The sequence below is a fragment of the Denticeps clupeoides genome, chromosome 12 (genome assembly GCF_900700375.1).
Source record: "Denticeps clupeoides chromosome 12, fDenClu1.1, whole genome shotgun sequence".
NCBI lineage: Eukaryota > Metazoa > Chordata > Actinopteri > Clupeiformes > Denticipitidae > Denticeps > Denticeps clupeoides.
This window is the reverse complement of record NC_041718.1, coordinates 10,410,909-10,438,892: the sequence shown is the minus strand read 5'-3', so window position 1 is coordinate 10,438,892 and position 27,984 is coordinate 10,410,909. Positions and strand designations below refer to the sequence as shown.

The window sequence follows — 27,984 nt, the reverse complement described above, 5'->3', positions numbered from 1 at the left end:
CGTGAGAGAGAGAAATTTCAGCCGAAAACACGTGTAGAGCACTGATGTGACCTGCGGACAGGGGGAGTAAGGAGGAGTCGGGGGCGCGCGGCTTTCACGTCCACGCGCTGCGCGCGCACACACACGCACACGCTCGCGGCCAGCAGCCGGGTCGCGCGCGCAGGACGTCCGACCGCGAGGGCTGGAAAACTTCGCTTCTTTTTTCCCCTGGCGACGTGTAACCGTAGGATGTGAGAGGGCATGGCGGGTACGAGGTGAGTTGGTGCGGCGGCGCGGTCGAAACGCTACGTTTCGGAGCCGCGTCAACGCGGCCGGTCGGGGGTTCGAGGGTTCAAGGGTTCGCCCCGCGCGCGGCGGCGGTTCGTTAGCATCTGGCTAACTTCGTCATCTCGACACTTCGTCGGGACGGCGCTGTCAGAAGTTAGTTGCTTCTTTTCCTTTATTTTTGAAGTGTGTGTGTGTGTGTGTGTGTGTGTGTGTGGAGAGTTGGACCCGTCCGCTTCTACACCTGTTTTACTGCTGAAGTGGGAGCGCGGATTCATTCATTCTGCGGAGCTGGCGTGAGCAGTAGAAGCTCCCGCTTCGCGCTTGTGTTTGTACGGGAACTTCAACTCTAGACTAATTTGGCATCCTGACCGCCTTCGTAACTGCGGTCGCTGCGGAAGGGCAAAAAAAAGGCGATATTTTCCAAAAGTGTTGCACCTTGCTCTACTTTACATAAACCAGTCGCCTACATTGATGACAATACTAAATATGATCTCGTCAGAGCATGAGGGCACCGGCTGTAGATGAGAGCCTCAGATTTTGTCCGATCTCGCTTGGCTCAACGCGAAATACTTTTAGCGAACGAAGTTTCCATTCTCTCCCCTTGATGTCTGCGTTTAGCGAGTTTAATTAGAGGTTCGTCCTCCATTGCCGTATAAACGCAGGCATTATATGTTGGGAAATATTAGTTTGCCTGTAGGGCTGGATTTAATTGCCGCCTTCCTCCCTGCCTCCCTTGAACTGATCCGCGAATTGGCTTTGCTGTGGTTCGCAGAGGCGTAACAAGTGAGAGACAAATGCTCCGGTTGTTGCGAGGCTGTGTAAGGAGCTGCTCTCTCTTTGATTCTTGTATTTACTCTGTGCTGCTGGACAGATGTGTGTGTGTCTGTGTGTGTGCGCGTTTTAAAGAAAGTGATTCGAGTTAGGCGACATTATGGGATAAGTCTAAGAGGTTTACAGTGCGTGTCCCGTTATGCGTTAAAATCCGTTCTTGTGCCTGGCTGTAGGATTACTGGATTGGCAGCTTTGCATTGTCCTGTTGCTGGAATTTGGTGAACTTGATAAGGACACTTGTGACGCCCTATCCCACCGAAGCGCTCGGTCCCCAGCTGCCTGCACACTGGAGCTCTTTACCACAGTCCGATGTACTCCACCATAGATGGTTGAAGGGGATCTTCTGACTGATGTAAAGTAAATTTGAATGATTTTACATTTTTGACCACATTCAGCGATGAGCGGGGAAACTGGCATGAGATGTCGCAAATTAACAACTGAACCGCGTTCAAGGTTCTTTCCTTGTCGCCTGACGGTCGTTCAGGTCGCTCTGGAGTCTGGGGTTGGGACGGCCCGGAACAGGGCGTTCTTCTCCCTGTTTACGTGTCTGCTTCACAGTACTCTGCTGACACCGGGATGCAGCTTTGTCAGTTTGCAGAGAGAGAGAGAGAGAGAGAGAGAGAGAGAGAGAAGGACCTATTGTGACCAGTTTCAACAAAAGCTAGGATGCACACAAGCGCTTTGATGACTGGTTTGTTTGATAGTCCTTGCCTGATGTCCTTTCATGTCCTGCTTTTTGTGGTCCAGAAAAAAAAAGTCCCCTTTGTTGTGTAATGAATCTGTCTTCTGTTATATTTCCGAGCTGCATGGACCAGAGCAGAACCAGTGGACCTAAATCCCAGATGCTCGTACTGTTGTCGCGTCGCCGCTCCCCGAGGATGCTGCTTCCGTTGGGCACTTTTGAAGAGATCTCAGTCCTAGTTGTAGGGCGCATTCTCAACCTGATTTTGCATTTAGGTCACATGCTCGTCTCTGCAGTTTGAAATCTGAGGTCAGTGTTCCTTTTTACGCTGGTTCCTGTTGGATGACAAGGTTTGCTTAAATTTATATTAGAAAAGGGATTGAAATTTGTGCTGGTGACTTGCTGTTTTGGGACTGAGAGGATCACAGGAGGCCGGTGCTGTTTCCACTCCTCTGTTAGGTTGGTACATAAATCTCCTGGAACATCCAGGACCTCCTGGGGAATCCATTATCTGCCTGCCCCAAAGTCAGACCCTCCCATAAGCCTCTATGCAAACGTCCACAACGCAGGTCATTCAACAGTTAACGCAATCGCCATGGCAATTGCTCAGGCGCCCTCACCCTTTTCAGGCTTAGACCCCAATGGGGTCAAACCGTGGCCCTCTCTCACCCTGAAACTCAGCCCACGCCTCATATCTGAGGGGTAGATTGTCATTGGTCAGTCAGTATTTTAGAGCTTGATCCTGTACTGTTCTCATACAACAGATGGCTATGGGATAACGTCGTGTCCTTGAGCCCTTGACCTTTTTCAGAGGCTAATTAAAATCCAAATGCTTATGATTAGCATGCGATATGAATGGAAAAGGATATGGGTCACACCTCCACAGCTGCTATTTATGTATTTTTGAGAATGGAAGCAGCTCCGCATCACTGTTGTTGACAGCTGGCATAACGGATGAGTTACATTGTCCCATGTGCAGTGGAGGGGAGGACACACGGTCCCTTTCATGTTCTCTCTCTTTCTCACTACACTACACTCTGACCTGACAATGTGCCCATTTGTCCTGGGTGGGATTAGCAAAAAGGCTGGAAGTTTCCAGAAAGCCTGACCACTGCTGCGGCAGACAGAGGACGAGCAGCAGTGCTGGGGGCCGACGAGACAATAGACTCCATACAGTAGCTGAGGCAGCACTCCCCAATGAGGTCAACTCTGCTGGTTTTATATAGACCCAGAAAGAATTTGTGACTCGAAGTGGGGGAAATTGGAGCGAGCCAGAACGATGTGCGTCAAGTCCTGGTTTTATACTCCTTCCCCAGCCTCGCTCACTGCTCTTATATCCCCAGACGCCTGTCCCCGTCCTAGGACTCTCCTCTGGCTTCTTATAGAGGCCTGTGATTGGCTGGAGGTCGCTGTGAGAGAGTGGGAACTGTGTTGAGGGGGTTTGTTCCAGTCGAACAGTGTGGTGTTGGAGCTGACAGTGGTCCCCATTGTTCTGGCTGAAGCCATTAGCACAGAGGGCCACAAACATGCATTGTCATGCATATGTTTTAGACCGAACAGATAAGGTTGGGTCAGTCTGCGGTCTTATTATACAGTATTTATAAGTTCACGCGTCCATGTGCAAGATTCTTATTTACCATTAAACTTATCTGCTGAACATTTATCTCTGATTAATGTCCCTTTGCCTTAATATATACACTTCCTGTCTCTGTTTTAGAAAACGTTATTCCAGCATTTTGAGACATGAGTTTTGTGTTTTATGGGTTTGTCCTCTGTTAAAGCCCATTGTTTGAAATAAATTGTGGCATCTTCGTATTCAGTGATTTTGCCTTCATAATCATTTTCTAAAAGCAATAATATATTTTTTTGTTCCTGTAAATGGACTACTTTGTGTAGTAGGGAGTGTGATTCCAGACGCGAATGTTACAAGATGACTTTTAGGCGTCCTTCAGTGCGGGCAGACTTTTCCAGACACCTGTTGATGCTGGGAAATGCAGTGTTAATGGGCCGGGTTGGATTGTAGGCAGCACTGACACACTGCGTCCACTTAATGAAGGCTTGAGAACGGCTTGCGTGTCCGTCATCCTTCCTTCTCTCGCTCGTTTCATTCTTTCCCTTTTCCCAACACTTCTCACCCCTCATTCACACGGCTCTTATCCCCCGGACGCGGTGCGTTAACTCGAGGCCAGATATATACCGTTCCTGCTGTGTTATCCTCCACAGAAAAAAAATGAGCCAAGTGTTGAGGCTCACAGTACTGCAGTATGCGTGAAATGGGCACCGGCAGCTGCTGCTCCACACCTCCCCCACAACAGCCCCCCACAGTAGGGACAGTGTGGCGCTTCGCGACCCTTTTCGGTTTCTTTTGGTTCCAGCACACTTGTCCTATGTGTCAAATGCATGTCATTTACCGATTTTGATAAAGTGTGTGTTTATTCCCATTTCCCTTCATTTGCTCATTCATAGTATGACTAGGTAAACGGATATTGTTCTGTTGTCTAGATGCAGTTGTGGTATTTTCTAGCCTCTTCACTTTTTCAAATCTAAAGTACAGTATCAGAGCTTGGCGTTTCAAGTCCCTCAACTTTTACGTCTAAATGTCGTATTGCATCAATGAAAAAATGGGCTATAAGTATCATGCATTGGTGGAATGGGCTGCTCAATTTGCAAACTGTAGTCCTGCTACACTTGGGTGGTGTTTCTTACCCAGCACCCGTGAAAGAAAGCTTATGGGTGACTGAGCCAATGAGCTTGGCCTGTATCAACATGAATACATCGGGGTTTTCTTTTCCCGTTACAGGCAGCTATCATCTCTGTAGGCCTGGGGTTCGGGCGTTTGGACAAAGCAAGCTCGCTGTGCTTGTGTACAGAACACTAGCATACACAGATGGCCCAGTGAGGGTGTGTTGGCTAATCCTTTCCCTTTGGCATTGCAGGAATGAGAGGTGCAGCACAAAAGAGAAGATTTCCTGCGACAGGTGGAGCAGACAGTTTGTTTTCCGTTCACACGAGGGTTGCCGCCTCTTTTTTTTTTTCTGCTTCTAGCACTGCTTCAAGCCATAAGCGGGTTGATCCACCGGTTGCACAGACTTGAGTTTTGCCTTAAATTATCTTGTTACCCGTTAAATGTTGTTTGGTGGAACATCTCCCAGCTGGTTGATAGCCAAGTTTGTTGCTTCTATTCACAGTTGGTAATTACACATTTAACAACTGTACCCGTGTGAACATGACTTTTTTTTCAGGTCAGCGTTTTTACAGCCATCACCTACAGTATGCACGCCGTCCTGTTCCTAGTCCTGCGTGGACACCACCCTGCCAAATTCCTTTTTTAATTTTTTTACATTCCAGAATCTGTATAGGATAGATTAGTGTCTCTCGGGGCAGGAAATAGCAGTCCTGTAAATACAGCAGCTGACTTTGGCAGACTCCCGTTCTGGCCAGGGGGCTCATAGGTTGGCCAGATGAATGGCAGCCCCTGTTTTTAAAACACCGGCTTGGCGTGGCCCACCAGGGATGGGGGTCAAGTGCCTGACTCAGAATAGCTTGTTGTCGGGGCAGTTTCCAGCTGAACGACACGTGAGAGCAGCGAAAAGACTTGGCTAAGCAGGATTTGGGGTGACCTAGTCTTATCAGGAAATGGGGCCAGTTCACTTTGACAGTACCACCACTGTCAATATATCAGAAGTTGTTTCTTACAGAGCCGATATTAGAACAGGGAATCTTTTTTTTTTTTCAGGAAAGCTTTGTCTGTCTCTTTGCTGTTGTGTTTTTTTGTTTTTTTTGCTGGGAAGTTTGCCATTTTGGAGTTATTTTCGAGACAATGGTGCATCACAACGCTTGAGTTGTTTTTGCTACAGTGACCTGCCTGAATTGAAAGGCAGGCTATTATTAGTCTCTTTTAATGTACTGCTTCAGAGTGAGCCACAAAAGCCATGTTGGTATGAGTGAGGGTGTCTTCGTGTGCTCTGGCATCTGGAGGCAGGCGTATGGCTCTGTCGTGTGCCGCCTGTTTTCAGAGGCGTTATTCCATTTGAGTTTTAATAAGTTTTTTTTTTTTTTTTTTTTTTTTGTGCTCCTGGAATAGATTCTGGTTTGCAGAAATGTCTTCCAACCCCAGCTGACTAACAGAGCCCCAGTATGCCATGAAAGGGAATCTGAGCTTCATCTGACTTTGGAGAATGAGCTCCAAATTCCGTTTTTATTTTCTTAATTTTTAACAAACTTTTTGAGTTGCAAACAAGTCCATGATGTTTAGTAAAGCAACTCGTGGCTGCCTTTATAAGGGCATAAAAAGGCAGCTGCATGTCTGAGCCTTCAGATCTTTTGGCATTTAAAAAAAAAAAAAAACGCCTTCTTCCATCAACCTCATAATTCAACTGCAGCAGACTTTTGGACTTGGAGTCTTCAGTCTATGATTGACACAAGACAGGCACCGCGGACAAACACGTAAACCTGTACTGAGGGCTGGAGAGGTTCTGGCCTTCAGGCTTGTCAGTTTCCATCACTGCGAGCCTGGTGCCGCCATCCAATTTTAATTACAGTATATTTACCCAAAAGAAGCCAGAATCTCGGCACCAGTCCACGTGCATACCTGTTGAAGTCAGCCCCGTCCATGGTGAGTGACCTTTGCCCCCTTGACTTTCGTAAGACAGCATTCGCACAAAAGAAAGTATCCCACACGTGCTGTTTCCAGGGTAAATGATGAGTGTGTGCACTTATGTTTGTGTAAATTCAGGCGTATGACCCTGGCAGACAGGGATTGACTGAAGAATTCCATAGCTGAAACCGAAGACTCTCGTGGGAATTTAGGATCGGTGAGAAAGGAGTGGGTGGGGTTAGAGATGGGGGGTAGGCTTTGTGTCCCTAATGCGTTTCGTTCTGCTGCTCCTCAGTCACACGCGGCCATAAAAATGCCCCATAAAGTCCCTTTTTTCCCATTCCCCATGTCATGGTGATGGGCTTCTTCTTTGTCATTAGTGGTCTCATTAACCCAGCCCACCTCCTCCCCAGCCTGCACCATCACACATACACAGAGGAGTGCTTTAAAAACTGAGTTGGCTGATCTGTCTCTTTGAGCCAGAGAAGGCTGAAATGGTTAGCAGTGTTAATTACGGAGAAGTGGGCTGTTGGGGAGCGTTTGGTCCAGATGGCCTCACAGCGCAGGGCTGTCGGTCGCTGCTGTGAAACAGGCAGCATCGGAGCTCCACGTGCGGACCCCCCTGGAATGGGGAGTGGTACCTGGCAGCTCATATCTGGCTCACAAAGTCTATTTTCCAAAATTAGCAATATTTCTCATGATATTTTAAAGTGACGACCACTGAAGAGAGAACCTATTGAAAGTAAAACTATGGAAGGTAATTATGATTGTGGTCATTTTGAATAATCTATACAGAGTGCTGAGTCCTCCTGAATGACCCACGTTTTTGTTATTAAAGTGAGCAAAAAAACATCTTAAGCATTTCAGGCATTAACAATTACCATAGCACAGGGTGGTAGTAGCCTAGTGGGTAACACACTCGCCTATGAACCAGAAGACCCAGGTTCAAATCCCACTTACTACCATTGTGTCCCTGAGCAGGACACTTAACCCTAAATTGCTCCTGGGTGACTGTCCCTGTAACTACTGATTGTAAGTCGCTCTGGATAAGGGCGTCTGATAAATGCTGTAAATGTAGTTTTAGTTGCAGCTTTGTGGTTTAATATATAATTAAGTCTGCAACAGTAAATAAGTAGTAATGCACAGGGTGTACTCTAAAAGCGACGGTTGGCTTCTCTGAGAGTGGGCAAGTGTTACGGCTGTCCCGGCAGACTGCGGGTGTCTGTTCGCAGGAAGCCGATCTCGTGTGCGCTGACGTCACTGTCATCGCGGCCCCAGATTCTCCCTACATCAGGGGCTCTGGCGCCATGCTGGCACTCACCGCTGCCACTCGTGGGTTCTCTTGAGCAGCTTCCATTGGCCGACTTCAGCTGGTTCTAGCTGTGGGCCGCATACTGGCAGTAGCTGCTGGCACATGGAGGGGCAGACCACAACTTTTCCTGTCTGCCACAGTGCATTTTACAGTGACTTCTCCGTCCCTGTGATCTCAACCGGTCCCCTTTCTCACCTATAGTGGCACTCGTTTGATTAAGAGGAAGGACGAAAATCGTGTCTACTTTAAAACATTTGTCCAGCAAGTGCTATATTTGTCCAAATTGATGACGACGTGTCTAGAATGACCCATTTCTGTACAGAAGATGCTTTCAAGTGACTTCAAATGTGAAAGAGACGTGAGTTTCATTATATTATAATTGAATGGTCTAAAGGTTTATTTTATTGAATTTCAATGAGAATGATTTCCGACATAAAGGGGATAAAGGGAAACTGTTGACAAATGAGAGAATTCCTTATTCAGGCTGTCAGCGCGGTGAATCGGGATTTTGTTGGGGAACTTTCATGAATGGGCGAGTCTTGTGTTGTGTGTCGATCACAATTTTTAAGATCTTTCTCAGATAGCTACTGAATAAACCCACTTATTAATTTTTTTTTAAGCTGTGCTTAAATTAGCTTTAGGCTCTTCACTTTGTTGAGAAACTGGTTCAGAACGTGACGTCACAGAGCTCATGAAAAAAGCACCATGACCCATATTAAACACTTAACACTATTTCGTTGTTAATACATTACTGTTTGTAACCAGTGCGCTGCACGCTGCTCACAAGCTACTCATCCTATGTAGATTGATCCTGCTGTGCCATGAAGTCTTCACGGTAATATTTAACATTTCACCTATTTAAAACCTGACAAAAGACATTTCAACATTTTGTTCTGCTCCATTGACTCTTGAACTTAGGATGTAAACCTAAATATTAGTATGGACTGGAACTGGCCCATAGCCTAGGAGTGAAATGTGGGTCCCATCCTTAACTTTCTTCGCTGGCTCTGGCTTTTAATGAGGTCTTAGCTTCGCCCCAGACTTTACAGGTCTCTGGACTTGCCATGCTCCTTCAACAACATCACATGGGTCAAATTAGTCATATGGTAGTCTTAACCCTCACTGAGCTCCTAGTATCCTGGAATATAAACTAAATCCAGTTCATGGTCAGAGTTTCTTTTGAGGAAAAATTAGCTTCCCAGCATACGCTGAGATGATGTTCATGCAGAGTCACCCCAAGCAGCACGGAAGTGCAGTTTCACAAATCCTCTATCAACAAGTTTCAATAGGGCCGCCGTGTACAGAGCACGCAGGACGTTTGAGTAGCGTGAAAATGCAGATGACTCATGCCGTGTGCGTTTAAGCTGCTCCTCTGCTCTTTTGTCCAGCAATGCGCTCCGAGAAAAACACTTCCATCGCTTTGTTTCCTGTTTTGTACGGGACCGTGCAGTTCATAGTCACACCCATTATTATTGTTCAGCATAACGCACACAAACGCATTCACACTCAATAATTCTACCACCCTACTAAAGTGCGTATGGGTGTGGTTCTGCGTTCCACACCCTCTTTTTGACATTTCAGTGCCCTCCCTGTGCTCAGTCCACACAGGGACTTCTCTCCGATGCAATTCTTTCTGATCACTTTCTGATTTCGCCTGCCAGTAAGTAAAGGGTCGTCTTGTGTGTGTGTGTGTGTGTGTGTGTGTGTCACTATGTAGGCCATGTGTTGATCCCAGCTCATGCAGAGAGCAGTCCTTGCTCATGCTGTTGCTTCTGCTGTGCCTCTATCTGCTGCCGGGTTTAAGTAAGAGCTGATTTAGCACAATTCTCAGGGAGAGCAGGGGGGGTGCACACACACTCACTGTAGTCTGTGAGATATACTGCCCTTGATGGCTCTTAAGTCGGATCATCGACTTAAGAATTGCTAGATGTTGTGCTTTGAAAATAAATTCTTCTGATGCTTTTTTCTGGCTCGTTGTAATTCGTTGTAAAGCATTTCATGTGTTTTTTTTTTTTTTTCCAGACAATTTCAAATGTGAACTTACTTCAAGTTCTCACTGTTCTCTTTGTGCCCTGACAGCTCTGACTGGGTGGAGATTCTAGAACCGCGCTCACGCGAGCGCATGTACGTGAACCTGGCCACAGGCGAGTGCGGCTGGGATCCTCCGGTGGGCGTCACCATTCGCCAGGCTGACGGCAACCAGTGGTGGGAGCTGTTTGATCCACACAGCGGGCGCTTCTACTACTACAACTCAGCAGGGCGTCTTACAGTGTGGCACCGCCCGCAGGGGGGTGATATCGTGCCCCTCTCTCAACTCCAGGCCATGAAGCGCTGCACAGAGGGCCAAAGAGGCGGGGTCCCCAAAGACTGTCCCTCTCACACAGTCAGGAGCACCGGCAGCCAGGGTCACCACACCCCTCTGCCCCCTCCAGAGCCTTTTGCAGACCCCATTGAGAGCAAGGAGAGCAAGTCCCAGACTGGAACCATCGAGCGGCAGCTAGCAGACAGCGGCACAGATGACTGCAGCAAAGACGGCCTGAGGTAATGTCCCGGACAACCGTCCAGCAGGCTTCATGTGTCTCTTGTGAAATACCTCTATGCTCTCTAGTTCATTTGTCCCATAACAAACTATTTATTACATGCTATGCATGTATTAGTTAGATGATAATCTGATTAAGCCGAGTGCAGTGGCCACCCTGTGCTAGAAATCAGAGCACGCTGCATGTTCAATTCCCTGCGTTGTCTTGTACTGCCAACGTGCCTTGCAAAGAAAAACAGCGCATTATGCTGTGTTTTTCTGTAATCAGTAATGTTCTTCATGTCTTGTGAGGAAGAGCAGGTCTCACCTGCATTGGCCCCTGCAAAACTACTTCAGTAGCCGTCCAGTTTCAGTTTCCTAGCAGCTGCTAACACGGTAGCCAGTTAAGTAAATTACTGCCAAATGTGGCGCAATTTTTTAAAAATTGTTAGATGTTTCTTTTCCCCTGACACTAGAGGGGGAAAAAAAACCCACGTCCCATCACACAACCCAGTGTTCTCTTGCCATGTGGGGCGATAAGTAGCACCTTTCCGCCGCGAAATGCAACTGGATTCCTGTCATGCCACATCTCCTGCCCCTGGCCCATGGCCGCAGTGCTGTTATTACAGCCCTTGATGTATTCAACATAACTACAAGCCCTCATTCCGCTTCTCTCTCCTAAAACAAACCACAGCCCTCCTGTCTAACCCCGGGGCTCGGTGCTGGCCAGGAGCCAGTCATCACGGTCCAACAGAACTGTTTCTCTTTTTCATATTTCTTTCCAATGCGTTTTTTTTTTTTTTTTTTTTTTTTTTTTTTTTTAATGACTGCCACATGTATTAGATAGCGAATGATAAACCCATGTTTTTGTGTGAGTGATGAAAAGTATGGGCTTCATGGACACATGGAAAAATATTGGTGCCGAATCCATAGCAGCCGAAACCCCAGAGCTGTTTCTGCGGCTTGTGAAGGCAGACATTGGGGTTGTTTTGGCTATTTAAGATCTTCGTCATGAAAGAGAAGTAAAACCATCATGCTCTCAGTCTGGCCTCTTAATGTGGGGCAGTTTGACAGTGGAGTCGGTGCCCTTTGACCCCTGATTACGTAAAGCAGGCAGACAAAACCAGCGTCTGAGGCCTCACACAGGGAGGTCTGCACTGCAGGTCTGGGGTTTCAGCTTAGTGTTCTCCCGGGATTCTCTCTGTTACATGGATCACATTTTTAAGGGCTTTGGTCATTTCTGCAGAGCATTGGACAGCTGTCAGGTTTGGGCACAGGAGTTTTGGCTGCAGTGGAATGTGGTAGAGTAACGTTTCAAATATTCACCAAGGCCTTGAAATCAAACATCAAGTAAATGATACCATGCTTGCGTCTGCTTTGCATCAGGTGCTTCTTTTGCTCCAGGTCTTTCTGTTAACCCTTTTATGCCCTGGATTGTCCATTATGTAACAGATTGTTCTCACACACTGCTTCAGGATAGTTACCTCACTCCTTCACTTTCAAGTAACAATGCCAAGCATTATGGCCTTTATCTTATTGTTATTTGGGTCTGTCAGTATGACAGACCAATTATTGCTCTCAATATTTTTCAGTACATTTTTTGTATGCTATTAGCAACAAATGACTGATATGATTAATTCTACTTTGTGTATTGAGACGTCTTGTCAGAATGACTCTTTATCGGCCAATTGAGTGTCAACATAATGATTAGGTGAAAATTGCAGGCTCTGCAAAGAAAGAAGAAAACTATGACTGAATTAATGAAATATTTTCTGGCAAGTTTGGTCATTGCAGAACTTTATTTTATGTTTATTTCCTAAAATACAAAAAAAAATTTTTAAATAATTGTCTCATACCTTTTACAAAAACATTCTTAACATTTGTTTCCTCCGTTTGTTTGCCTAAAAATAAATCCTAGCAGTGGTTAGAGAGTATCAGCATGTTTCTGCTCCAAACAGCTACCATCTGTGTTATCATATGGCCTATGAATTCAGCCCGCTTCCTGTATGCTGTCACTCTTCCCCGAGCTTCTGTATCGCATATCCCAAGAGATCAGCAGGCTTCATCTAACCAATCATGTCAGGAAAATACCTTTAACGTTTCTGCTGGACATGGTAAAAATATTCCTGTCAGATGCTGAGCTGATTACTGTTATGAAATTTTGTGTTGGAACATTTTAACCCATACAACCGTCCACAACATGCCAGCAGTCAGTGATATGTGTGGTTATTGGCCAAAATACTATTGTCTGTGCACCATTAAAAGTGATTCTAAAGTAACATCTAAAGAAGCCCTTCAAGTGATACAGTAATGATACAGTAAAGGAAGATGGATGGATGGAAGGAAGAACAAATTTAGGAAAAGATCAGACTTCTGAGGTTGACCAGTCCCAGGCCATGACTAAGAAGATCAGCTTCTTTTTCTTGCTACACTGGAAAAACCACACACTTTCTGCATGCGATCTCTCTCTCTCTCTCTCTCTCTCTCTCTCTCTCTCCTCTTTGCATGCACACACACGTGTGTTTACTGTTTGTGTGTTTTTCATTAACCAGCCTGATTCATTTCTCAGAGGGCATGTGACACTCTGGTGTAAAGTAACCTAGGTGAGACCCCTGGCATGACCTCTGCTTTTGTCCTTGTGACCCTATGACCCCAGAACATGCAAGAGTGTTTTTATTCATTACAAAAAGACCTTCACTAAGGTTTTTGCTTATGATTACTAATTTAATACTAATTTATTGTCTTAGCGATCACACTTTTCAGATTGATCCCAAAGCAGCACTGAAGCGTGTCAGGGGATTTTAGGTTTGGTTGCTACTTGGTACTAAAGTACTCTACGATATACTTGAGAAGTTGTCTCACTGGACCTTGCTTTACTTTCTTCTAATCCTAGGTCTAGAGAACTACATTAGTGGCCTAACACAGAGTGTTTTTTTTCTTTATGAAAAGTGGGGCAGTAAAACCGCCCTCTTTTGTATAATTTTAGCCTTGCTGTTAGTGACGCCTAAAATACCCTGAGAATAGGCTGCAGTCTGCATCTCCACTTTCTCCCCCTAAACACATGGCTGTGAGTGGCTGCCTCTGTGGAGACTGGAGACTGGCGTCTGTCACACTCGTCCGCAGTGCTGACCAACCTGGTATTTGACCTCCAGAGCCAGCAGGTGTCCCAGTCAAGGGCCCTCATTGGTCTCTTTATGGTGGCTTGCTAGTGGTTCAGATAATTTGGGCGTAGGTCTAGGATTCAGAGGTTTGGGGTTTAAAGACAACTGGCTGGGTACTGGGTTGTGCTTTCATGCATGGTGAGGTGGTAAACATGAAATCTACGTTGTGTGTTGTGTTTCACGTCCTTATTTAGGGTACGGTAAGTCCCGTATTTTTCCTAAGTTTGTACCTAGCGCGTGTGTGTGTGTGTGTGTGTGTGTGTGTGTGTGTGTGTGCGCGCGCGTTCTCTACAGATCTTATTTCACAGATGCAGATTGTCAGAGATTCCAGAGGCATCTCTGAGACCATATGCCTTACTGTGGCCACACACACACACAGGCAACCCCTCTCACACTCTGGTCCCTGAGTGTGCATGGAGAAAGAGGCGTGGAGCTCTTTGCCTGGGCGTGTAGTAAGGGGAGTACAGACTCTTGCATTTGAGGTATGTGAAGTTTAGGCAGTTTCAGCTACATCCACTCTCCCACAGTGGGTATTAAATACATTCTATACAGTTTATTTTGTTATAAATCTCCTGCCTTGGCTACTGTGTGAGATTTGCCAACAGAGACAAAAATCAGCTGTCCTGGGAGAAAGTTGTGGGTTAAAGAAGTTAACCGAGCAGTATTACTTGAGGCTTCCAGTATTCATTTCTGCTCTCAGACTCACCTAGTTTTGACCGCATGGATCTAGTTAATGACCTATCTGTGCCATAATTTGCAACTGCAGTAGCCATGTTTTTTTGCGTCAGGAGCCCTTCCCTTTTTCAGCCCTTCTCTGCGAAATCTGTTTCCTCTTTCCTGTTCATGGTAATGCCACATTTCTTCCTCTCTGCTTAAAGACTGGAGATTCCACAGAAGTGACCAGTACAGCATTCAGTATTTTCTGTGAGGTCGTGGGATTGATGGGGGTTTCTCACAAACATACAGAACAAAAACAGCAACAGCTGTGTGTTCAGAGTGTCCTTTCCTTTTTTCTTTCTTCTTTTGGCCAGCAGCTTCTCACTCTGTGTGTGTGAATACTGAGCCCAGCTCATCAACACCAGATAGTCTGAGACAAATTGGAACTCCCTGACGCATAACTTAATTTTCCAAGAGCCTAATCACGTTTACTGAAAAAGGCATCACATCTTCACTTTGGCTTTAAGTGTTCTGTCTCCCACTGCCTCGCCAGGAATTCTGTGTAAAGAATGCGTGGATGGGCCTACAGGAATGTGTTATGCAATTGGCCCACACTCTGAACCATCACAGAAATTAACTGGAGATTTAGCAGTCCCGGGCCCCCATTGAGTCTGATGACTAGTGGGGCTGAAAGGTTCTGTGTTGCAATGTTGTGTTAAAATATGTCCAAGATAGTATATCAAATTTTAGGAGACAGTATATCAACATTTTCTTTTATAGAAGAAAAAAGTTTTCTCAGATTTTTCATAATCATGCAACAAAGCGTCTAATTAACTTTTTATTTTTTCCTTTTACCCCAACTTGCTTTGGACAGTATAAATTATTGCATGTTTTCTGAGACCCGTTGCCATGGCAATGGGACAAGAGCTTATTGTCTTAACACACTGAAGAACAACCCCTTGCACCCGCCTTCACACACACACACACACACACACCCACCCTTCAGTTTGAGTGATCTGAGTGAAGAATGGTGTACTCTGCTACTCCTGCCCTCCCTACACTCTCCCATGACGACCCCCCAAAGAAAAAAACCTCCTCTCTCCTGAGTCTCCTCCGGTTTTCCCTCTGCTCTCCCCCAGCAGACCCTTATGTTTTACCGCTCAGCTGTGGAGACGAGAACGTGGTGAACTGGAGAGTACTGTGCTCCACTCAGAACCAAACCTGTCTGTCCAGTTCCTCTCGAAGCTTTCAGCACATGATTGCGTTTCGCCTGTTTTGACACGTTTCGTGATCACGCACCGCACCGCCACATGTGTACACGTACTTGTGTGTATGTAGGGTGTTTGTATGTAGGGTGTTTGTGAAAGGAGTGGGCTGACTGCGGTGCATACTACCCCAGGATCTGTCAATATACACAGACTGCTTGCCTTTGTAGGGTGTTGGAGAAATACATATGCGGCATGAAGCTTTAGCCTCCTCGCACGCAAGACCCCCCATAACTGAAAATGCTATATCCGTGCTTCCTGTTTTCGCTGTGAAGGAATGCCCTTTGAACTCCAGTCACAGGACCCAATTCCACAGCAGGAAGTGGGGCCCAGCCCCCCTCGTAAAGCCATACTATTGGTCATTCGTTATACCTCTGCATTTTGAATCACACTCTGTGGTTCACTCGAGGAATGTGTGTGGGTGTGGGTGCTCTGGGCGCACGTGGTCGGCTGTTAGTGGACAGTTTGTCAGGGATCTCTGAAGTGGATGTAAAAAGCTCGATCCTGTCGTAACGCATGCCACTCTTATCTATATATTTGCCTTGCTCACTGGCCTGTGAAGGTCTGTTGTCATCCATTTGTGAACGAGCACTCGCGGTGACCCCCCTCCAATAGCGACACGTCCTCCACACATGTCCACACACCAACACACAGCGAGGGGAAATTGTCAATATCTCTTACCAAAGCAACATCAATGTATGTGTGGGAAAGTTAGGTACTTTTTTTAACATTTAAAAATAAACCACTGTTTCTCTTTCTGTTACTCACCCCCCCTTCCCCCTCCCTATACACACAGACTTATAACTGTTACTTCCTTTCCTAAGGAAGGAAGACATTCAGGCCAGTGTCTGCTTTCACGCTTCCCACAGCAGCTGGCCAGAGCACAGTCTCGAGTGTGAAGTTCTGCCACAGTGAAAATCCATTCACAGTGCTGAACGTTACTGATCGTCACTCGGAGCCCCTTGGGCCACAGCCAGGTGGCTGGGGGCCAGTAGGCCACTGCGTTGTTGGAGACTTGCTTATATTTGCGTGACTGTTTGCCATGCCTGTTTACATTCGAATTGGCATGAGGGCCACGCTTGAGAACGATATTGAAGATGGGAACGTCCTGGCAGAGGAGACAGGAAGTTCTCAGGCTGCAGGATTAACAGCCCCAAGAGGCCTCGGGTCTGTATTGTTCTGAAGGCGTGGGCGTCCCCCCCCAAAAGACCCTTAGAAACAGTGTCATTGGTGTTAGGAGGTGTGTCTGAATGTGGAGATCTTATCTAAGAGGTGACTCAGAAGAGTTTCCCTCACTCCATGATTACAGCATGTCCGGATAAAGAGCCTGTGTGGGGTTTTTAGGGCTTCCTATTCTTATTCTGCAAGGTGATGTCCAAATTAATTCCACTCATTTTAAAATCGTGTGTTTTCCCTGTTCATGTTAAATTACAATACATTTTTTTTAAACACTTTGCTCTGTGATGTTCTGCTGTGTTTTGTTTTGTTTTTTTATCCTATAATTCATAAATGTTCGTCTTGAAGTGAAAGACTGGGGCCATGGGCTCAGGAATGTGAGTCGTTGGCAGAATTTGAATGAGAATTGGGTGGTTTTAGGCAGTAAGGGTGATGTGAAGATATTAATGCCAGATTATTCCAAAATCTCTGGATTAAACTCCCAACAAAACATGAGAGAAACCCTTCAGGTCGTAAAAAAGGCCACTATTGTATTCGATGGTCTTCTTTTTTTGGGTCCAACATGGGAACATTATGGGTGGGAAGGCGTGGATGTGGAATGCAGCTGAAATAAAGCTTTTGTTGTCTGAGGGCAGAAGGGCAGGGCACTCTAGATTGTGTGTTTTTTCAGATCTTTACAATTCCTTCACACTACGTGCTGTGCTTTTTTCCCTCTGTACGTCATTCAAGAAAATGCCATTTTCAGAGTGTCCCAGAGCTGTGAAAACTAGAGCAGTGGCTTTCTTTCTCATTTAATACAATTCTATTTTGATGATTGTATAATAATCCGTCTTTTTCCGTTTCTTTGGCAGTGAACCTGCTCAGAGATGGCAGCCATCCCCTGGCTCTAAGGCAGCCATGCTAGTCAAGGTGAACAGTATGAGTCGCGGTCAGGCAGCTTCTCTGCAGCTCGGCCACCACAGCAAGGCAAACAGCCAGGCTGCCAGTACCCTCAACCCCAGCAACAAGTCTGCTGCAGCCTACCACTGCTCCTCCCTGGCCTACAAAACCACGCCGGCTGGGAGCAAGATTTCGGCGGACGCCAGCAGACAAGCCCATCACCTGCGCAAGGCCAGCAATGGTAGCTTCTGCCTGGTGACCTCGTCTGGTGACCTCGCCCAGAATCCAAACTCTCAGAGAGCCCAGTGTGGCACGCCACGTCCCGTCTCCCCTCACTATGGCACCATGGCACGTCACTATGATGACCCTACGACGGAATGTCCCATCTACGATGAACCTCCTGTGGATATGGAGGTGGAGGGCGCGCATCTCCAAAATGGTGGACACAGACTCACCCACAGCCTGCAGAAGCCCAAGCTGCTCCAGCCTCCAGGCCCAACCCACTCAGGTTCTCGCCACAAGAGAAGTCCCTCTTCCTCAGACTACAGTCCTGCTGGACTGGAGTGTATCAAACACATGGTGAATGTAGATCCTAAGCAACCTCTCCTGTCCTCCCCGTCACCTGGACCCTCCCCAAGCCCATCCCCTACATCCACTCCAGACTCGCTGCTTCAGCAGGGCAGGCCCAAGGATTCTGTGAGCCTGGAGAAGAAGCAGTCCTGGAGGGCCCTGGAGGCCAGCGTTCTCCGAGCCATGGAGGTGCACCACAGCCGACAGAGCAGCCAAGCCTCCCAGGACTTCAACACACCTCCACCTCCTGTGGTCCCTGGAGGCTACCAGGACTCGGGTTACTCCACTGGCCCCTCCCCCAGTCTGAGGAGGAAGAGTCGGAGGAGAGTTGGAACCCAAGGGGGACGACCCGGTTCTATGGGGAGCAGCGGGGAGCTGAATGCCCTGAATGAGCGCCTCATGGCAGAGATGAGGGAGGTGGTCAGCCGCTCCAACACCATGCGGGAGACCCGGGTGGCGGCCGCAGCAGCAGCAGCAGCTGCCGCAGGAGTCGATTCAGAGATGATCGAGGGATGTCTGACCGGACCTCGCTGCCACTCCCCTTTTGACCCCTCACGAAGGTATGGAGGAGGGGTTGGGCCAGGGGGTCGGAGTTCATCTCGCGAGGATGTTGCTGCCTCCGTTGCGGGCGGTGGTCGGTCCTCCCTCAGCCGGGCTGGAAACCACAGCGTGGTCAGCTTGGAGATCCCGGGCAGACAGAAACGCACCTATGAGAAGGTAGACACACTGGAGAAGAGCATCAACAGCCAAATCAGTCTCTCCTCACCTGAGACGGCTGGTCCTCCTTCTCAGGTACGCTGAACAAAGGACTGTACTTTTTGCCTGTGGATAAGTTTCAGATTTCACGTAAATTTCAAATGAAATGAAATCTATACATGTTTACAGCTGTCTGGAAGAGTCATACTCATAGACAGTCTGCATTAAACAAATTTCCTGGTGACTTGATGTCAGCCATTAGCGCTTAATTAAGCACAGAGACAGAAAGGTGTCAAAGTCGTAAACCAACACATCTTTGATATTCATCACTTCCAGCAATCCCCAAAACTATTCAGGTTTCAGACATCATTTAACCTATGCTGTCCACCTTTTTCTAATTAAGGTGAATGTGATTAGACTTCAGTTCAATGTGTCCGGAACATAAAGCCATCAAAGGAATTTAAAACTGTATAGACAAGATTATCATACGTGATTATCTTTTCACTTAAGAACCCTGTCTGTTTGAACCCTGTCTGAGTACTGAATACTAAGAGACTGAATAGTAATAATATATATGTATTTTTTAGTACGAATTATTCTCATAGGCAAAGCTTTTTAATCCCAAAACGTTTTCTATGTTCTATGAAAACCAGAACTATTCAATTAATCTGACCTGATTTAATTATAATGTAACTATTGTGCAAATAGTAAAAGATAATAATTTATTAATACAAAGCAGATAAAATCTTGATTATCCATACTGTAGCCATATTGGGGAAAAACACATCCATATTAAATACAATACAATACAAATCAGATAAATACAATGTTATTAAGAGAATGCAACGCTAAGGAATGTCTTAAGAGTCAATAAAGTTTCATTTGATTTGACCATGACACTAGAAAGACGCAATTTAGCCTTTTTCTCATGTCTGTGTTTGTACTTTAATGATCAGGTCCTGCCATCACTCAGCCACACTGGTGAAACGCTGTAGATCCATATTTCCTAGCTAAAGGGCCTTTTGGCTTCAGCGTGTGATTCGGCAGACCCTGTTTTTCAGCATTATTAACAGCCAGACTGTTTATGTCTTTGTTTAATCTCTGTGGGGAGGCTGTTAATGGGGGGGAGGTGTTAGTTTTTTCGGCCACATCTCTGCCTTCCCTAGTTTTATTTTGTCTGGTGGTTTATGGCCGAATGCGGCCTGGAATCCGAAACATTGCTGCCTCCTGTAAACTGAGGAGTTCAGTTGATTTCCACAGCATATAAATTTAGAGTTTAGTCTGAATCTATACCGGTTGTGTGATTTGTCATGTGTGTTGTGTAGAACCTGTAGCCCAGCAGTTTTTTCTTCGTAAAAACATAAGATGTAAAAATACAGATTGTGGGCAACGTATCCGGAAAGGTTGGTTTACACCAAAAATTTATATCAGAATCTCTTAATAATAATAAAAAAACTCCTTAAAGTCATGGCTGATATCAAATGGGTTCTCACACTCTACAAAAAAAAGTGACTTGTTGTTGAAGGTGAAAGTCAAGTGATTGTCATTGTGAAGCACAGCACATGGTGCACACAACGAAATATGTCCTCTGCATTTAACCCATCACCTTAGTGAGCGGTATGTTGGGATGGTACTTTGCTCAGTAGCACCTTGGCGGCTCGGTATTAGAACCATCAACCTTCCAATTACAGGTCCCCTTCCTTACCATAAGCAGTCCAGATAGATTGTCAAGTCTATAATTCAACCATTCGCATATGCAAACTAGTCTATGTGATATTACCGGACATATATTATATATTAGTGATAGTCCCCCAACTCTCCTTTACTTGAATGTTGATTTTACAACGAGTGATGCTAGTCATGCTGCTAGTGGAGTCGTGGCTGCTTCACAGACCAGTGTATTTCAGATCCCTGTCTGGTTATTACTCACATCCACTATAGGCACTAATGCCCCCTGAAGATGTGCTGACCCTGTATATGCCACATGGTTGAGTTTACAGTAACTCTGTGACTTTCCAGGGTTTTTTTAGAGCCAGACCCTTCCGATCTTGGATTACAAAATGAGGTTTATCTGAAGCTCTCTGCCATCTTTGTTGCATTCCATAGCTCATTGTGGCATTTTATGATTAAGATTGGTGCCAAAAACACAGTGGAAAATGTTGGGTGTGTTGGACTGGGGAATGATTTCTATAGAAAGCAGCGATCAAGAAAATGAGAACAATGGCTATGGACATGAGTTCAGGCCAACTGTTCTAAGCTATGACATGCCAACCCTCCCACCTATACCCACAATCCTCTCTTGTGTGCCCAACTGTGGTCCGCCTGGGTGCTGGGTAACAAGCCAGGTGCCAGCAGAGTCTCAGAGCATGCTGCCCCTGCTCAGGAAGAAAGCCCACTGGGTCCCATATGGCACAACACTGGCACAGGCCATAGCTGGCCAGCAGAGGTGGTGTTACAGGAAGGTTCCACTACAAGTCATGGTTGCTGTGGGTGCTCTCTCTCTCTGAGCCTGTTGTGGAATGTTCTCCCTGTCTCATTCTGGACCTGTCGGCACGTTAACCACAAACATCCACCCGGTTGTGGATGAACTGTTCTGACTGACCCAGGGTTCTGTGACCTTTTTAAGTTTTCAGTCCCTCAGAATAGTTCCTACTCTTCAGTTTTACTCTCACAACTTTTAATGCTACACGCCTACAATTAAATTTGACATAATAAACATTTCATCAGAACATGTAAATCTGAATTTGATACTTCTGTCAGGCAAGAGTCTAGGCTTGGCCTGTATCATATCAGCATTGCAGTTACGTCTCTTTTTGAAGTTTTGACGTTTGTGGTATGCTGTATGATTTGTGTTTGGTCTCACTCATGGTTCTGGTCTGCTGTAATGCTGCACTATGCTGTGACTGAGGGGCTCCTTGAAGCAGGAAATACCAGGAGGGGATCAGAATGAGCTCTTTGTTGGATTTGCATGTCGATTTGAGGGAAGGATGTAGTCGGGATCTGGTTATGTGTTTGGCAGGGGGTCTCTGAGAGGACTGATTAATAGTAATACTAATACATTTTATTTATTAATGCACTTTACATTTTACAGAAAATCTCTAAGTGCATATAGACAATAAAACAGCAATGCTGATACGATACAGCATTACAACATTAACCATCAGCAAATAGTCAGTAGTTTTTCTTAAAACATGTCACATCCTATAGAGCCCTCAAATGTAGAGGTAGGTTATGTCATTGTGTGTGTGTGTGTGTGTGTGTGTGTGTGTGTGTAGTGACCTGCTTCCCCTTTCTCTTCCTGGATGTAAATCCGTTGCAGCTTGGGTAGCATTAATGTGCAGATCCTGCGACAATGTTCTTTCTCTCTCTCTCTGCAGCTGCACCCCACCCACACCGCACTATGACCAATAGCATTCAGCTAAAGCTGTTTCTCTATTACTGTCTGCGTGTTGTAATTGTGTCTCATTATCCGTCTTTGTTTTTGTCCCCTCCAGGCAGGGACCCTGGAATCAAAGGTCCAGCTAGAAACCCGAAAGAAAGGGATGGTAGAAGGTCGGACTGGTTCATTAGGCCCCCATCGTCCCATACCCAGCGACAATGCAGCACGAGGAGCAGGCGGAGACGCTGGCGGTGTTGCAGGTGGAGGCGGGTTCCCACTCTCCTACGCCACCCTTCGGCAGCCCCCTCCCCCAGCAGACACAGGGATGGCGGACTGGGCCAGCAAACACCTGAACCTCCACACTCAGGGCCTGTTTCGCCGGCGCGTCTCCATCGCCAACATGCTCTCCTGGAACCGTGGCTCCATCAAGAAACCCATGCTCGTGACCAGCGACCGGGCAGTGCGCAAGGAGGCCTGCGAGATGTTCAAGCTGGTTCAGGCCTACATGGGGGACAGGCCTTCACGTCTGGACCGCCGCCACATTGCCCTCCTCATAGTCACCAAGTGCTGGGGCATGCAGGGGCTGAGGGACGAGCTGTATGTGCAGCTTGTCCGTCAGACCACCGGCAATCTGAGCCCCCGAAGCCTAGCGGCTGGCTGGGAGCTCATGGCTGTTAGCCTGGCCTTTTTTGCCCCTTCGCCCAAGTTCTGCTGCTACCTGGAGGGGTACATCCAACGACACATGGAGCCGACCAGTGACAAGAAACGTGAGTATTTAGTGTGTGTGTGTGTGTGTGTGTGTGGCCTAGAATTCATCTTAAGAAATGAAGCTCAGAATAACTGTTGATGTTCCTGGTTTTTAATGTTTCTGGTTCATAGTCACCCAGTTGATTTTGGAGCAGCAGGATATAAAAAAGAAGAACTCAAAGTCCAGGAAGAAGAGAAAGCAGAATACAGAGGAGGAGGACGGTGGGTCTCGGCTCCTTTTGCTTTCCGCTCGTGATCTGCAGCGTCAACCCAGTTACAGTGATTCAAAGACGTCCCCTTCAAAGGAGCTGTCAGCCCTGGCAGCCGAGTGTACCCTACAAAAATTAGGTTACGGTTATCTGAGTCAAGCCCTTAGCAACAAAGTACTGACTGGCCATGAGAAATACTTAATGCAATTTCACAGTAGCTCTTTATGAAAGATAGACATGCGCTATGAACTTTGTAGCTTGAATTACTGTGGTTGGTCCAGTGAACATGACCTCAGAAATGGCGTTTTCATTACAGGGCGAACCTATTGGTGGATCAATAATTGCCCAAAGTCAATAGAGGCCTTAATTAATGTTCCCCTTTGGACAACGTGAGGATTGTTGTGTTGTTTGCATGTCACCAAACACTGAAGAGAGACATCTGCTCTCTGCCGGCGCGGGTGACCTCATTAACTCGGCCACAAAATGATGTGACTTCATGCAAGGGAGACCTACACTCGCATTGTGTCTCACCGCCCAGTCCGGATTCCAGTGACTCATGCGCAGACCGTTCACAAAGGTCCACCACTCATGTGAGTGAGTGAGTTCCTTTCTGCCAACAGCACCCATAACAAAATACCAGTGGCCCACTTTATTGGGGAGGCGGTTGCTCACTGTGTGAAGTACAGTCACTGGTCATAGAGATGCCATGAGTAATGCAGCCATCGTGGCTGATGGAGCAGATGTGCCGTGATCCGGTGACCCCTGGTCTCTGACTCTCTGACAGCTGGAAATTATAGGGTGTGATTCAGCATGATTAACTCTGTGGCTGATCGTGGAAAGGGCAGGTTTAAGATGATTAAATCATAGTCCTATAATAGTAATGTTTTATTTGATATTGTAAAGGGAACATTGATTTGAGCTAAACAACCACTTTTTTTTTTTTTTTTTATAACACTTTTAACAAACAATTTGGAAACCTTGGACCCAAGCAATCCAAAAAAAAGCATGATCATCAGGGGACATCTCAGTCATTTCTTATGCTTTGCTTTTCAGGAACAGCGACTAAAGTGAAAGACTACGTGCTGGAATTATTAGAGGATGTTGACCTCAGCGCATATAATTTATTTGCGTTCAGAACAAAATAATAATACTTTATCACAACCGGTATTTCATTAACTCAAGCACAAATATACATTTCAGTCTCCTAAAGTACCTGGGCAGTCCCCATAATTACAATCTAATGCCACGTCAATTATTATGTCCGTAAAATAATGCCTAATCAAGCCTATTAGAACATGCCAGCGGAGGAATGGTCTGTTTAATGAGGGAAAACAGCTTCATCTCAGTGTGGGCCTGTTCACTTTCCTTCTAATTACCATCAACATCCTCCGGATTAGTGTTCCCTTTGTTGCTTATTTTGTGTAATAACTGCGGGTTGATCATCTGGACCACCGGCAGAAGAGAAGAGGAATTCTGGGTATTTGGTTTCCCCCCTCCAGTCTGAACAGCCTGTGTTGTGAGATGTGCCGAAACATTATTTTCTCAGAGATCAAGGGATTTGTGTGCGGAATGGTCTCTGTAATTAAACAAAATTACATCTGAGCTGGGGGGGGTTGTGATGGTGGCTGCGCCGGCGTGTTTGGCGGTCACCTGTTGCTGGTGTTTGGGGACGTTGGGTTTGATTTTAATTTTTGGAGAGCGTTCTTTTCATCTCTGCGTGAGTTTTTCTGCCATCTGGCTTTCTCCCCAGAAGCTCGGCGATTGCGGGGAGGGCATGGAAAACACAGCCCATTGTTATTTTAATGTACAGATCTGTTTGCAGTTACGCTCATATTCCCAGCACCGCAATAAGATGAGTTCCACCAGGAGTTCAAGCCCTAAAGCAGGCAGGCTCGGCTAAGCAGCCTTTAAAATACTTGCGTCCATGGTCTGGTGGGGGGGCATTTACCGTGATCATCGTTTCTGATGTAATACGTCTGGTAAACACTGTGATTTGTGGCGATATTCGTCATATGCCGGCGGTTGAGTCAGACTCTGCACGTCGTTTCTCGTGTCACGACTGGTGAATCACCGCGACGAGCCCTGTATCTGCTGCGCTTCCCTGCACCAACCGGCCCGGCCGCAGCATATATCAGCCAGAGCGCTGACAGATCCGACAAGTGTGCGTTAGTCCAACCGTGTCTCTCTCAGTCCTGTCAGAAGACGTGGATTGGACATCTGCTTCAGGGCATTATTGTCTGAAGGAGCCGGTTTGGTGGCTGCGCAGGTGTGCAGAACTGTGTCGAGCTGTAATGCTCATGTCACCGTGTCTGTAAGAGCCAAATGTTGGCTAATTCTTTTGTGGTAATAACTGACAACTATAAAGATATTTTTATGAGAATACATAATAATTTAGTAACACGTCACTTGTAATTGGCTCAGTTAAGGCTAGAGACATTGGAAGCAACACAGTTTTTAACTGGGTTGGAGGTGCCAGTTTTGTTTTTTTATCTTGCCTCCGTCATGTTTCAAAAGGTGGCACAGAAGCACGATGCCGAGCGCAACTACAGTGTCAATAACTGCAGCGGTGAAATATGGCTCTCTTCTCACCCTTAACCTGCAATCTTCTCCCTGCAGGCCTTCCAGTCAGCACATACGCAAAGTACTGCTGCCGAAAGCTGCAGAAGGTGGCTGTCACTGGGGGCAAGAAGGTGAGTGGCAGGTGTTTTGGTACACGATGCGTATGTTTAGTGCTGGGTGTGTCCACACAGACATTGTAGAAGCAACATTTAAGAACACACCCATCACAGACATACTGTCATCAAGTTGCTTTGTTGAGTCTGCTTTAATAAAAAATAATTTATACCATAAAGGATAATGGATAGGATTTCTGCTTAAATTCTGATTTAATTATTTATGTGTGTAATTAAAGTAGCCTTTGTTAAAATTCAAATCATCAGAAAAATCTGATAATTTGGACAGCAGATGTGTTTTGGACAATCAAATAAGAGTAAAAACAGAAGGATGTCTACGTATTGCTTACTGAGTCCTTGCATTGTTTGTCTTCACTCAGGGTCTGCGTAAGCCCACGCTAGAGGAAGTGGACCACAGCCGCAAGGCCATCATCACACCCTCCCTGTTTGGCAGCTCCCTGGAGGAAGTAATGGAACGTCAGAGCGAGCTCTTCCCTGATCGGAAGCTGCCATGGGTCCAGGTTCAACTCTCACAGTACGTTCTGGCACTCGGAGGTGCACAGACTGAGGGAATCTTCAGGTGAGATATGTGGTGAGGTAAAGATGAAAGATCATGTCTGACAAGAAATTCTATTGAGAAGTAGTAAATATGATTAGTGATCAGATTTCAAGGAGGTGTAGAAGCCTACACACTCATTAACTGTGAGCTGTCTCCCCCTACTGTTCATTTTCTGTAACATAATGGGTTGTTACTGCAGGGTGCCGGGGGACATCGATGAGGTGAATGCGCTGAAGCTACAGGTGGATCAGTGGAGGATCCCAGAGAATCTTTCTGATCCCAATGTCCCTGGTGAGTGTGTTTGGGAATGTATTGGGAATCATTTTTTTAGCCATTGCATCTGATATTTTTCACTCTCATTTCATAAATTATGTCTGAATGAACACTGGTAAACTCTGTATCTTAATGTTTCCCCCCTCAATAGCTTCTCTTATGAAGCTCTGGTATCGTGAGCTGGAGGACCCTCTCATCCCCATGAATTTTTATACACAGTGTGTCAGTAACTGTGATGACCCCACAGCCGCCATCAGTGTGGTGCAGTCGCTGCCAGAGCTCAACAGACTCGTGCTCTTCTACTTCATCCACTTTCTGCAGGTAACAGTACACACACACACACACCGTGCTGTGCTGTTTATTGGACCAACATTTGTCTTTCCCTTTAAGCATGTTTTATTATGCATATTTTTAATTACTTGCTTTAATCAAATTAGTTACATGTTTAAGTGATTTTGTTAAAAACACCCTTGCAGGTTTTTGCCCAGCCTTCTAATGTTGCTGTCACCAAAATGGATGTGAACAATTTGGCCATGGTCATGGCACCCAACTGCCTGCGGTGCCAGTCTGATGATCCGCGCATCATTTTTGAGAACACACGGAAGGAGATGTCTTTCCTGCGCATGCTCATCGTTCACCTGGACACCAGTTTTATTGAAGGCCTTGTTTAATCACACACACACACACACACACACACACACACACACAACTAACACTAAAACCAATGTAAACATTCATGGACCTCCAGTGAATTCTCTTAACAGGCATTGAATCTCATTCCTGTACAAGCCTGTGGATTGTACTAAAAAAAATTTAAATTTTTGTAAATACATTTTTATATCTGCACGATGTGTCAGGGGAACTGATCAGAAATAGTTATTCCATGTTAATCCTAAAATGTCAGTACTTTTGTAAAGGCACGGTGGAGTTCTTTATTTCTCCCTGTGGTCTGTCCTTGTGCAGAAATGGCAAAAATACTCATCCTAACATCCTAAATTAAGCGTGTCTGTATGTTTTAAACCACAGAGTTTTAATGTTTATTGTAGTGCGAGGGCCTTTGTAATTATTGTGAAATGCTACAGATTTCTTACTTATTGCTATAAATAGCTCTTGATACTAATTTTGTTTGTACAAAATAGCTTTTTAAAAAAATATATATGTACAGATGCACACAATATGATAAGCAGTAGATAGATACTGGTCTTTCAAAATGTTAAGCATGCTTTTGGAAGTGTGGGGGGGGGGGGAAGAGAGCGAAATGAGGTCAAAATTAAGTAAAGATTTTATTCAACGTGAATAAGTCATTCTTGTCATCATATATTTGTGCTAATGTTTCCGCCTGTAAACAAGGTTTTCAGCTTTTATCCAAGTTCAAAAGGCTAACCATTCTTGTTAAATGGCACGAAGATGGAGAATGCGGCTTACTACATTCTCCAGTGTGTTAATTCTGTAATGTAAATAAATCCTGTAAATAGTCTTCCTCACTGACTGAAGTTCAGGTTTGCTTTCTTGTGGTAGGGGGCGGGGGGGTCTT

General features: G+C 45.9%; 1 protein-coding gene across 7 annotated transcripts; it reads left to right on the top strand.

Annotated features, from left to right (window-relative positions):
- The first annotated feature begins 38 nt into the window (after window positions 1-38).
- On the top strand, window positions 39-27,938 carry arhgap46a (Rho GTPase activating protein 46a). Of its 7 annotated transcripts, XM_028998017.1 has the most exons (12): window positions 5,865-6,395; window positions 7,891-8,047; window positions 9,271-9,349; window positions 9,769-10,230; window positions 17,318-18,707; window positions 22,106-22,757; window positions 22,870-22,959; window positions 25,563-25,636; window positions 25,999-26,198; window positions 26,377-26,468; window positions 26,602-26,771; window positions 26,927-27,938. In XM_028998017.1, the coding sequence occupies exons 4-12, from the start codon at window positions 9,812-9,814 to the stop codon at window positions 27,119-27,121; spliced, it is 3,282 nt and encodes a 1,093-aa protein (XP_028853850.1). In that variant the 5' UTR covers window positions 5,865-6,395; window positions 7,891-8,047; window positions 9,271-9,349; window positions 9,769-9,811; the 3' UTR covers window positions 27,122-27,938. The 7 variants fall into 7 exon arrangements, with proteins under 7 accessions (XP_028853848.1, XP_028853854.1, XP_028853850.1 ...); XM_028998014.1 differs by lacking the exons at window positions 7,891-8,047; window positions 9,271-9,349 and adding an exon at window positions 9,407-9,492; XM_028998018.1 differs by lacking the exon at window positions 7,891-8,047.
- The last annotated feature ends 46 nt before the right edge of the window (window positions 27,939-27,984 follow it).

Excerpts from the sequence above, each read along its gene's own strand:
- arhgap46a (XM_028998014.1), top strand. The coding sequence starts at position 9,428 with ATGCAGAGAGCAGTCCTTGCTCATGCTGTTGCTTCTGCTGTGCCTCTA. Across the intron at positions 9,493-9,768 it reads CTATCTGCTGCCGGGTTTAA|CTCTGACTGGGTGGAGATTC; the intron begins GTAAGAGCTGAT and ends GTGCCCTGACAG. Across the intron at positions 10,231-17,317 it reads TGCAGCAAAGACGGCCTGAG|TGAACCTGCTCAGAGATGGC; the intron begins GTAATGTCCCGG and ends TTTCTTTGGCAG.